We start from the raw sequence: 12,984 nt of genomic DNA, 5'->3' as shown, positions 1-12,984 counted from the left end.
AATGGCCCAGTTCTATTGGCCAGGGATTCACGGCGATGTCCGTAGGTGGTGTACGGTGTGCCGCGAATGCCAGTTAGTAAATCCAGCGGCCATTCCAAAAGCGCCTTTATGCCCTCTCCCATTAATCGAGACCCCATTCGAAAGAATTGGGATGGATCTCGTCGGGCCATTAGATCGGTCAACACGAGGGTATCGCTTTATTTTAGTTCTGGTGGACTATGCAACGCGATACCCGGAAGCAGTGCCTCTTCACAATATCTCAGCATGCAGTATTGCGGAAGCGCCCTTCCGCGTCATCTCCCGAGTTGGAATCCCCAAAGAGATTCTGACTGATCAAGGCACCTCGTTTATGTCATGCACATTGAATGAACTGTATGGGTTATTAGGAATTAAGCCGATCCGCACCAGTGTTTATCACCCACAAACGGACAGTTTAGTTGAACGGTTCAATTGCACCCTCAAAAATATAATTAAAAAATTCGTAAGTGAGGACATACGTAATTGGGATAAATGGCTCGAACCCTTGTTATTTGCAGTGCGAGAGGTCCCACAAGCCTCCACGGGGTTCTCCCCGTTCGAATTGTTATATGGGCGTAAGCCGCACTGCATTCTAGATGTGCTGTGAGAAAATTGGGAGGAGGGACCGTCACCAAGTAAAAATTAAATTCAATACGTTATTGACGTGCATGCAAAACTCCACACACTCACACACCTAACCCAGGAGAATTTGCGGCAGGCCCAAGAACAGCAAACCCGCCTGTACGACAGGGGTACGCGCCTTAGGGAGTTCGCACTGGGAGATAAAGTACTTGTACTGTTGCCCACATCGAGCTCCAAATTGATCGCCAAGTGGCAAGGACCCTTTGAGGTCACACGGCGAGTCGGGGACGGCAACTACAAGGTGAGGCGAACGGACAGGGGTGGGGCGCTACAGATTTACCACCTCAATCTGCTCAAACTCTGGAACGAGGAGGTCCCCGTGGCATTGGTGTTGGTGGTTCCAGAGAAGGCGGAGCTGGGGCCGGAGGTTCAAAAGGGAACATTGGCATAGCGTACCTCTCCGGTCCCCTGTGGAGACCACCTCTCCCCGACCCAACTCACGGAGGTTGCCCAGTTGCAGACCGAATTTTTGGATGTCTTCTCGCCCCTGCCCGGCCACACCGACCTCATAGAGCACCACATTGAGACGCCCCCAGGGGTGGTAGTGCGCAGCCGCGCTTACAGGCTACCCGAACACAAGAAAAAAGTGGTTCGGGAAGAACTCGAGGCCATGCTTGAAATGGGCATCGTCGAGGAGTCCCACAGTGACTGCAGCAGCCCGGTGGTCTTGGTACCCAAGGCCAACGGGTCGGTTCAGTTCTCTGTAGACTATAGAAAAGTCAACATGGTGTCTAATTTCGATGCATACCCAGTGCCTCCTATTGATGAGTTGCTCGATCGACTAGGCACGGCTTGCTTTTACTCGACACTGGATTTGACAAAGGATTATTGGCAGATCCCCTTGACTCCATTATCCCAAGAAAAAATGGCCTTTTCCACACCGTTTGGCTTACACCAGTTTGTCACACTTCCTTTTGGGCTGTTTGGGGCACCCGCTACATTCCAGGGGCTGATGGATAGGGTCCTCCACCCCCACGCCACCTATGTGGCCACATACCTCAATGACATCATTATCTATAGTAATGACTGGCTGCGGCACCTGCAACATCTGAGGGCCGCCCTTAGGTCACTGAGGGGAGCGGGTCTCACAGCCAACCCGAAGAAGTGTGCGATTGGGCGGGTGGAAGTATGGTATCTGGGCTTCCACTTGGGCAACAGGCAGGTGCATTCCCAAATTAACAAGACAGCAGCAATTGCGGCCTGCCCGAGGCCCAAGACCAAAAAGGGGGTGAGACAGTTCCTGGGGCTGGCTGGCTACGATCGTAGGTTTATACCTAATTATTTGGACGTCACCAGCCCGCTGACTGATCTCACTAAAAAGGGGGCACCAGATCCGGTCCAGTGGACGGAGCAATGCCAGCGGGCTTTCTCTGAGGTGAAGCCTGCACTGTGTGGGGGGACACTGTTACACTCCCCTGACTTTTCTCTCCCCTTTATATTACAGACAGATGCGTCGGACAGAGGACTGGGGGCTGTTTTGTCCCAAGAGGTGGAGGGGGAGGACCGTCCAGTGCTGTATATCAGCCGGAAACTGTCAGTGTGTGAGGGGCACTACAGCACGATAGAGAAGGAGTGTCTGGCCATCAAGTGGGCAGTCCTCACCCTCCACTACTACCTGCTGGGACGCCCTTTCACCCTCTGTTCAGACCATGTGCCCCTCCAGTGACTCCACCGCATGAAGGATGCCAACGCGTGGATCACCCGTTGGTATCTGGCACTCCAGCCCTTTAACTTCAAGGGGATCCACAGGCCGGGGGCGCAGATGGTCATGGCAGACTTCCTCTCCCATCGGGGGGGGGGGGGGGGGGGGAGTTGGCTGCAGGCCGGATGGCCGCCCGGCCTGAGTCGGGCGGTGGGGGTATGTGGCAGTGGGGGCATGGTCAAGCATCAGTCTGTAACCAGAGGGCGGAGTCGGGGAAGGTAAGTGGCAGAATCACTGCACCTGATGTCTATTAACGTGTGTTTGTGCGTCTTCCCCAGTGACCGCGCCCTATTTAAAGAGAGAGAGAGAGAGCAGAGGAGGAGAGCTCTCTCCCCAGCCAGACGACCTGTGTGTGTGTGCCCGTGTGTGACTGGGAGACAATTAGATAAGCTGAAAAGCTGAATAAATATTTTTTTGTGAACTCAGTTCTGGCCTGCCGTCCTTCTGTGCTCCTCCCACTCATATGAACTGTCACAATGGGCTTGGAGGAATTTTAGCTCATTCCTCTATACAGAACAGCTTCAACTCTGGGATGTTGGTGGGTTTCCTCACATGTACTGCTCACTTCAGGTCCTTCCACAACATTTTGATTGGATTAAGGTCAGGACTTTGACTTGGCCATTCCAAAACATTAACTTTATTCTTCTTTAACCATTCTTTGGTAGAACGACTTGTGTGCTTAGGGTCGTTGTCTTGCTGCATGACCCACCTTCTCTTGAAATTCAGTTTGTGGACAGATGTCCTGACATTTTCCTTTAGAATTTGCTGGTATAATTCAGAATTCATTGCTCGATCAATGATGGCAAGCCGTCCTGGCCCAGATGCAGCAAAACAGGCCCAAAACATGATACTACCACCACCATGTTTCACAGATGGGTTAAGGTTCTTATGCTGGAATGCAGTGTTTTCCTTTCTCCAAACATAACGCTTCTCATTTAAACCAAAATGTTCTATTTTGGGCTCAGCCATCCACAAAACATTTTTCCAATAGCCTTCTGGCTTGTCCATGTGATCTTTAGCAAACTGCAGACAAGCAGCAAGTTTTTTGGAGAGCAGTGGCTTTCTCCTTGCAACCCTGCCATGCACACCATTGTTGTTCAGTGTTCTCCTGATGGTGGACTCATGAACATTAACATTAGCCAATGTGAGAGAGGCCTTCAGTTGCTTAGAAGTTACCCTGGGGTCCTTTGTGACCTCACCGACTATTACATGCCTTGCTCTTGGAGTGATCTTTGTTGGTCGACCACTCCTGGGGAGGGTAACAATGGTCTTGAATTTCCTCCATTTGTACACAATCTGTCTGACTGTGGATTGGTGGAGTCCAAACTCTTTAGAGATGGTTTTGTAACCTTTTCCAGCCTGATGAGCATCAACAACGCTTTTTCTGAGGTCCTCAGAAATCTCCTTTGTTCATGGCATGATACACTTCCACAAACATGTGTTGTGAAGATCAGACTTTGATAGATCCCTGTTCTTTAAATAAAACAGGGTGCCCACTCACACCTGATTGTCATCCCATTGATTGAAAACACCTGACTTTAATTTCACCTTCAAATTAACTGCTAATCCTAGAGGTTCACATACTTTTGCCACTCACAGATATGTAATATTGGATCATTTTCCTCAATAAATAAATGACCAAGTATCATATTTTTGTCTCATTTGTTTAACTGGGTTCTCTTTATCTACTTTTAGGACTTGTGTGAAAATCTGATGATGTTTTGGATCACATTTATGCAGAAATATAGAAAATTCTAAAGGGTTCACAACCTTTCAAGCACCACTGTATATATACACACACACAAGCTAAAGCTATCTAAGAAAAGACAGTGGCAATCCAGAAAGTATAAATATGACAAATGTGGCACCGTGAACAGAATTAATGGTATAAATTTAAATGTGACGAATGACAATATAAACAGAATGAACAATGTAAACAGGAACAGCAGTCTGACAGTATAGTAGGGAGTCTGACAGTATAGTAGCAATCCAGCGTAAAAGTAGTGTTTGATTTGACATTGCTTCTCTAAACTTCAGACTGCGTCTATTCAGTGTGGAATCGTTGATATGCTGAAGTTTTGTGTGAGAAGATGTTTGGGAAGGAGTCTCCAGTGTTGGTTCTTTGTAACAGTCATTTATGTTTTCCAACATGAGAAAGTCTATAGAATGGAGGGATTTTTGGTGTCTTGGTAAAATGATAAGCTTTTTTTTTGTGGTTCTTTAAAGGTGCGGTTTGTAATTTTTAAAAGTGTTTCTAGGTCTGTTTTAAATCTATCATCTGAAAGATACCTTTACAAAACTGTGATTCACGTCATTGCAGGGCAGTGGATTTTTGTTATCTGCTTCTTCTTCAGGATTTTCTTTTTCTTTTTTTGGTGTTGAAATTACCTCTGGACACTTGAAACAGAGCTGGTCAGCAATTCTTTTCTTCCTTAAAGGTAGACTGCCTTTCAGATGTTTCAAGTGTAGGTCATAAAAATAATTTCCCCGACACCCAATTATTTTTGTTTAGTGGACTGAAAGCTACTGAAGTCGAATCACAGACTTCAAATTTTATTAGTTTTTTTTTTTAATAGAACAATTTAATAGAACAAAATAGAACAAGGGTGGCATGGTGGTGTAGTGGTTAGCACAGTCACCTCACAGCAAGAAGGTTCTGGGTTCGCGGCCAGCAAGGGCCTTTCTGTGTGGAGTTTGCATGTTCTCCCCGTGTCTGCGTGGGTTTCCTCTGGGTGCTCTGGTTTCCCCCACAATCCAAAGACATGCAGTTAAGTTGACATGGGGCGGCCTTGGGCTGAGGTGCCCTTGAGCAAGGTACCTGACACCTGACTGCTCCCTGGGCACTCTGGTGTGGCTTCCCACTGCTCTGCGTGTGTTCACTGCTTCAGATGGGTTAAATGCAGAGGATGAATTTCACTGTGCTTGAAGTGTGCATGTGACGAATAAAGTTTTCTTCTTCTTCAATTAATAAATTTAGGGCCATGTGGCCCTAAATTCTTCATTATTTTTTCCTGCTTCACCATGATGCAATACAAGATACTACGTCATGCATCACGTGGTGGGCTTTCCCCGTTAGCGCAAGGCATTGTGGGATACAAATTTGAAACAGGAGACAAAAATGGAGGACGTGAGTATGCGAATGAAATGTGAAAGGCCGACTACAGTAACGGAAAGCAAGAAGAAAAGACGTTATATTGTGAAGGAAAGGAAACGCAGGACCAAACTAATAAATATCAGCGGTCAGCGAGCACCTCGGTGTGATCAGCTGTTCGTTTAGCAACAGAATGATGGAACTGTCAGTGCATGGTCAAAGGTAAACCTGTAGATGGCAGTAATGCAACACTGTGGATGCCAGCTGCCATATAACCCAAAAGAAGAAGAAAAAGAAAGTACAGTGCCTTGTAAAAAAAAAGTATTCATCCCCCTTGGTGTTTGTCCTGTTTTGTTGCATCACAAGCTGGAATTAAAATGGATTTTTTGGGGGTTAGTACCTTCTGATTTACCCAACATGCCTACAACTTTAAAGATGAACGTTTTTTTTTATTGTGACACAAACAATAATTAAGATAAAAAAACAGAAATCTGGAGTGTGCATAGTATCCCCCCCAAAAAAAGGTCAATACTTTATAGAGCTACCTTTTGCTACAATTACAGCTGCAAGTCTCTTGGGGTATGTCTCTATTAACTTAGCACATCTAGCCACTGGGATTTTTGCCCATTCCTCAAGGCAAAACTGCTTCAAGTTATGCCACAGATTCTCAATTGGATTGAGCTCTGGGCTTTGACTAGGCCATTCCAAGACATTTAAATGTGTTCCTTTAAACCACTCCAGTGTAGCTTTAGCAGTATCTTTAGGGTCATTGTCCTGCTGGAATGTGAATCTTCATCCCAGTCTCAAACCTCTGGCTGACTTAAACAGGTTTTTCTCTAGAATTATCCTGTATTTAGTGCCATCCATCTTTCCTTCAGTCCTGACCAGCTTTCCTGTCCCTGCAGATGAAAAACATCCCCACAGCATGATGCTGCCACCACCATGCTTCATTGTAGGGACGGTGTTCTCAGGGTGTTGGGTTTGTGCCACACATGGCATTTCCCATGATGGCCAAAAAGTTCAATTTTTGTCTCATTTGACCAGAGAATCTTCTTCCATGTGTTTGGTGAGTCTGCCACATGCTGTTGGGCAAACTCCAAACATGATTTTTTAAGCAATGACTTTTTTCTGGCCACTCTTCCATAAAGCCCCACTCTGTGGAGTGTATGGCTTAAAGTGGTCATATGGACAGATACTCCCATCTCCACTGTGGATCTTTGCAGCTCCTTCAGTTTTATCTTTGGCGTCTTTGTTGCATCTCTGATTAATGCCCTCCTTGCCTGGTCTGTGAGTTTTGGTGGGCGGCCTTCTCTTGTCAGGTTTGTAGTGGTGCCATATTCTTTCCATTTTGCTATAATGGATTTAATAGTGCTCCATGGGATATTCGCTTATTCAGGGGTTTCATATGAAAGGGGGTAAATACTTATGCACAATCCAGATTTCTGTTTTTTTCATCTTAATTATTGTTTGTGTCTCAATAAAACAACAATGTGCACCTTTAAAGTGGTAGGCATGTTGTGTGAATCAAATGGTACTAACCCCCCAAAAATCCATTTTCATTCCAGCTTGTAATGCAGCAAAACTGGACAAACACCAAGGGGGATGAATACTTTTGCAAGGCACTGTATACCTGCGCATGCACACACCGGACTCCCTTTGTCTGCTTGACTGCGCAAAGCGAGCAATTTCATGCACATTATTTGCTCAGGAATCCCTTCAAATTAAATAACTTGCCAGCCACAGAATGGCCTGATGTTTTCTGAGATATTACAGAAATAAACATATATCACAGTGACCAAGTTTTAGAGGGAACTAAATTTCACCGATTTTATGAAATTGAAAGGCCATCTCGCTTTAACCTGTAGCTCATATGGAATACATACATACTGTAGTTTTAACAGAGGGCTTAGGACGAGGGTGGTAGGAAAGGAAAGACTTAATAATATATATATATAATATATATAATTTTATTCTTGCAATATGCCTCACAAGCAGTAGGGGGCTTGAAAAGTTACATTTGGCTCCTTTAATAAATAACTAAATGTAGGAAACAAATTATAAGAAAATAACATCAACTTTCGTGTAGGAACAGGAACCGCACCAAACTTATCATACCAAACTGTCATCATTTTTTTCCTAGAACAACACACCCCATGTGTTTTATTTAACCCTTACATATTAGAGTTGGGTCAGGAATACCAGCAGGGTGGATTATTAGATATCCAACAAGAAAGATCCTAAAGAGAACTGTAAAATCTGTGCCAGATACAAGTTCCCTGCCTTCTCAGGCTCACTTTAGAGAGATGTTAAGTTTGCTAACTTTAGCTTTTGCTCTATGGTGTTATTTAAAAAAAATACTGAGGTACTTTCTTTAAATTTACATACATGACTTGGCTCAGTTTCATTTAGGAAGCAGTGAATCGAAGTCTAATTTCAGCTCCTTTTGCTTCTGCTAGCTCTACTTATTGTATTGTATTGTATCTGCTTTCACATACACAGGCTATATAGTTGTTTCTCAGTGGTTAAGGGCTAGTAATGAATTTTCTCCATGGCAAAAAAAGCCCTATTGATGAGAAAGGTAGGAGGAGAATGGCAAGATTGGGTTGAGCTGAAAAAAAAAACCCCTGTAATATCTCAAATAACTACTCTTTACAAACATGGTGATCAGAAAGGCATCTCAGAATAAACAACATGTCAAACCTTGATGTGAATCGGGGGGTCCTGTTTTTGGCTGCCAGGAGCAGAATCTGATGTGGTCTTCTATTTTTGTCAACCATCTCCCTCAAGATTTGACATGTGTGCTTTGAAATGATTTCCTGCTCACCACTGTGGTTAGCTGACTTCCAGCAGCCTTCTCCTCTGACTTCTTTCATCAACCGAGCATTTCCGCCTGCCAAACCTCCTCTCACTGGATGATTTTTCTTTTTCACGTCATTCTGTGGAAATATAATTTTTATCACAGTGGTAGCCTTTTGTAGTATTTAACTTCTGTGTGAACTAAAAAGGCAGATAGTAAAAAAAAAAGGACATACTGTCCAGTTCTTCAGAATTTACTTCCACTCTACTTCTGAGTATTCAAACTCTGAAATATCTAGCTATGAGTAGTCATGTTTATAGTGTTGTAGTCAAGGTTACCTAAACCAAGACCAAGTCATGACCAAGACCAGGGTGTATCAAGACTAAGACTTTGAGGGGTTGAGATCAAGTCAAGACCAAGGCAGGGTGAGACTGAAGAAGAAGGCAAGCCTTTATTTGTCACATGTACACTCAAGCACATTCTTTAATTCTTTAATCAAAATACTCCTAAAACAGTAAATACTATACTAGGAGAGCTAAAAGATATATATATATATATATATATGCACAATATAAACACTCATTTCAATGAATTCAGCCATCCGCAAGCCCGAAGGGCGAGGACAAAGGGGCCATGGATAGCAAGGGACCCTTAACAAGGGACCCATACATAGAGCCCTGCACTCCTGCGGGAGTCCTGCGGGACTCGCCGCAAAACAGTGCGGCGCGGGACAAATTTTGAAAGCTCATTGCGGGCGCGGGCGGGACCGGAAGTGCACATATGCGCGTGCGGGCGGGAGCGGGAGTGCACATATGCGGCGCGGACGGGAGCGGGAGTGCACATATGCGGCGCGGGTGGGAGCGGTGATAAGCTGCAGTCCCGCTAACTAAAAACGTGCTTGAAATAAAATTTATAAATTATTAATTTATGTCTATCATATATAATTCGTGCTTGATATTTTATTTGGCATTAATAAAAACATTTTAAGATCGGGTGGGAGCGGTGATAAGCTGCAGTCCCGCTAACTAAAAACGTGCTTGAAATAAAATTTATAAATTATTAATTTATGTCTATCATATATAATTCGTGCTGGATATTTTATTTGGCATTAATAAAAACATTTTAAGATGCCTAAATTTGCAGAGAAAGTCAGATTGCAGATTAAGTGAGAAATGGCATCTTAAACTTGCCATTGATCATTCTAACGGGAAATTCTTTGATCACTCTAATGACTCACAGTTCACACCCAGCTAGCAAGAGAACCATGAGTGAACTGATTTACTTGTTGCGTTAGTCTACAACTTTAATCAGAGAGACATGTTACACAGTGCCGGTAGGCTTGACTCAATGCTATCCCAGAAATCCTTCCTGTAATATGCAAATTTGGCTGTCCAATCAGAGGCGGCCAAATTTGCATATTACAGGAAGGATTTCTGGGATAGCATTGAGTCAAGCCTACCGGCACTGTGTAACATGTCTCTCTGATTAAAGTTGTAGACTAACTCAAGCAGTAAATCAATTCACTTATTTTACTAGCTCTGCTTTGCAATAAAAAAAAAAAAACATTAGTACAAAGCAAGCCCATTCACTTTTTTATACTGCTCAGAGAATTACAATGGTTTCTCATGTGATAAAAATGTACGATTTGCGATTAAACATTTTAATCATTTGACGGCACTAATTATTATTATTAGAGATACTACATGCTGAATTCAGAAACAAGGTAAACAATAACAAACGTGAGCTGTAGATATTTATGCTCAAATCCACTCAAAGTAGGGGGCGGGGCACCATCACGCTGTGTCAAGACAAGAACTTTCCTGAGAAATAACGCGAACGTCTGCATCATGCGGGATTTGCGGGCGGGAGCGGGACTGAAAATCATAATTTTTTTGTGGGCGCGAGCGGGAGCGGGACTGAAAATCATAATTTTTTTGTGGGCGTGGGCGGGAGTGGGACTGCACAATGCGGGCACGGGCGGGGGCGGGAGCGGGACTGAAAAATCCGACCCGCGCAGACCTCTACCCATGTATCCATGATGCCCCGGACCCACCCCCAATGGTCCACAGGCAACTAACCCCACCGAAACGAGTGCATTCAATAAATAGTAAACATGTGAATACATGGATAAAAATACAAAAAATATAATTATATATAAAAATAAATAATAAATTTGTGACAGACAGTGAAATTCCTCCTCTGCATTTACCCCAAAACACATATGCACACACAAGTGAGCAATGAGCACACACACACGCACACACACAGACAGAGCAGTGGGCATCTCTGCTACAGTGCCCGGGGAGCAGTTGGGGTTAGATGCCTCGCTCAAGAGCACTTCAGCCCAAGCTCAGGCCATGGCTGCCCCTTGTTAACCTAACCGCATGCTTGAATTGTGGGGAAAACCGGAGCACCTGGAGGAAACCCATGCAGACACAGGGAGAACATGCAAATTCCACACAGAAAGGCCCCCGCCGGCTGCTGGGCTCAAACCCAGAAACTTCTTGCTGTGACAGTGCTAACCACTATGACATCGTGCCACCCCACCGAGTCAAGACCAAGACTTTGAGGAGATCAAGTCAAGACCGAGATCAAGACCAAGGCAGAATGAGACTAAGTCAAGACCAAGACTTTGAGGGGTTGAGATCAAGTCAAGACCAAGACCAAAACCATGGCCAGTGTGTGCAGGAAAAGACTGAGTCAAGACCAAGACTTTGAGGGGTTGAGATCAAGTCAAGACCAAGACCAAAACCATGATCAGTGTGTGCAGGGCAAGACCGAGTCAAGACTAAGACCAAGGCAGGGCGAGACTGAGGCAAGACCAGGACCAGACCAGTGGGTGTGAAGAGGGTGGGGAGGGGTGACAGCCATTAACAGGAAGACAAATTTCAAATTAGTAAGGAGTTATGTTATTTTGAGACAAGACCGAGACCTTCAAAAATTGGTCTTGAGACTGGTCTCATGTCCTACAACACTACATGTTTGCATTTCTTTCCTTTTTACTTATTAATTTAACACGTTCTTGTAACATTCAAGCCTTTAATTTGCCAACTCATGTATTTTGTATTTTTTATCTCCCACCCTGCATCTCAGACTCTCCATCCATCCTGCCGAGCTCATTTTGCTCCATAACAGATGGAACACTACGGTGTGTGTGTCAAGCAGATGCCAACCCAAATGCTGTCATCTCTTGGACCGTAGATGGCAGCAGTGCACTTTTTCCATCCTACAACACCTCAACACAGCGCAATGGAAGCATGATGGTGTCAGAGTTGACTGGACCAAAGAGCCACAATGTCATCTGCACAGCAACAAACGATGTGGCCACTGAAATCAAACAGATACATGTCCATTCTGAAGGTACTGTTCAGGTTGGTGTGGTTTGAAAGCAAACACAAACAAGAGTTTGATGTCTTTGTTAATGATTTTTTTTCCTCTGCTTCAAGGGAATGCTTCATCTCCAGGGCTGGTGGCTGGGGTAGCCGTGGTGGCCGTGGTGTCCATTGTTTTAGGACTTGTTGTGATAGCAATCAAGATTTGGAAAAAGAGGTAAAGCTTTGCATGTTTAAAAATAAAAAAATTCCCTGAAGTTACAATAAAGCAAAAATATGTATATTTTTGTAGTGACGAAAATACACAGTCCAAATCAAATATTTTACGAAATAACAAAGTGGAGCTGAAAACATTAATTCTCTCTTAAAGCAATATAAAGCACGAATTTTGGTCACATCAATCATTTTACAGATTTTTCAATCTATAACACAACTTATGCTATATTATTACAAATAAACCATTAAAACTCTTTTTATCCTCTCGTGATCCACCATGTTTACTTAATACATAGCACCTTTTAAGGCTTTAAGCTCCACCCACTTTACAATTACATCATATTACATCATATAGCCCTGAAAAACTCATTTCCTGGTAAGTGTCAATTTATGTCATTATCATATACACGATATCAATTTCCTTTGTAAACTGCATGAGAGTGGAACCGCAGTAAATTATATTGTATTTGTAAAACCTTTTTATTTTTATATATTCAGAACCTTAATCTGCATTTATGAAATGGTACAAATTCATTTCCATCCTACATTCAGAAGAATATTTTAGAGGAATTTCCCAAAAAGTTGATAATTCATGGATCTGGAAAAAAAAAGTTAAATATTATCCATAACCACTTATCCTGGAGCCTATCCCAGCTGACTATGGGCAAGAGGCAGGGTACACCCTGGACAAGTCACCAGGTCATCACAGGACTGACACATAGAGACAAACAACCATTCACACCTACAGTCAATTTAGAGCCACCAATTAGCCTAACCTGCATGTCTTTGGGGGAAACTGGAGCACCCAAAGGAAACCCATGCAGACAACATGCAAACTCCACACAGAAAGGCCCTCATCAGCCACTGGGCTCAAACCCAGAACCTTCTTGCTATGAGGTGACAGTGCTAACCACTACACCACGATGTCACCGTTTTTATTTGTTATCACCTTAATACCATTAACATTTGTATTACAAGTGACAGAAATAGGATATCACCTGGAGAAAGCAGGACCTTCTCTTAACCACCTTCTGTTCATGGACGACCTCAAGCTGTTTGCTAAGAATGAGGCAGAGATTGATTCTCTGGTTCAGACCATCTGTCTTTGTTGTAAAGGCATCGGAATGGAATTTGGCATTACAAAATGTGCTGTGCTTACCATGCAAAGAGGTGTGCAAAAGGAGAA

The 12,984-nt window shown here is 43.8% G+C and overlaps 1 protein-coding gene across 7 annotated transcripts in view; it reads left to right on the top strand.

Moving 5' to 3' along the window:
- Positions 1-12,984, top strand: part of LOC132867992 (myelin-associated glycoprotein-like) — a 64,166-nt gene that overhangs the window by 37,886 nt on the left and 13,296 nt on the right. For all 7 annotated transcript variants that reach the window (XM_060900963.1, XM_060900962.1, XM_060900966.1 and 4 more), the window contains 2 exons: positions 11,344-11,610; positions 11,697-11,799. In XM_060900963.1, coding sequence (XP_060756946.1) covers positions 11,344-11,610; positions 11,697-11,799 — 370 coding nt within the window. The remainder of the gene's footprint in view (positions 1-11,343; positions 11,611-11,696; positions 11,800-12,984) is intronic.

Source organism: Neoarius graeffei, chromosome 19, assembly GCF_027579695.1.
Source record: "Neoarius graeffei isolate fNeoGra1 chromosome 19, fNeoGra1.pri, whole genome shotgun sequence".
In the NCBI taxonomy this organism is placed as follows: Eukaryota; Metazoa; Chordata; class Actinopteri; order Siluriformes; family Ariidae; genus Neoarius; species Neoarius graeffei.
This window is presented reverse-complemented; position numbering and strand designations above follow the sequence as displayed.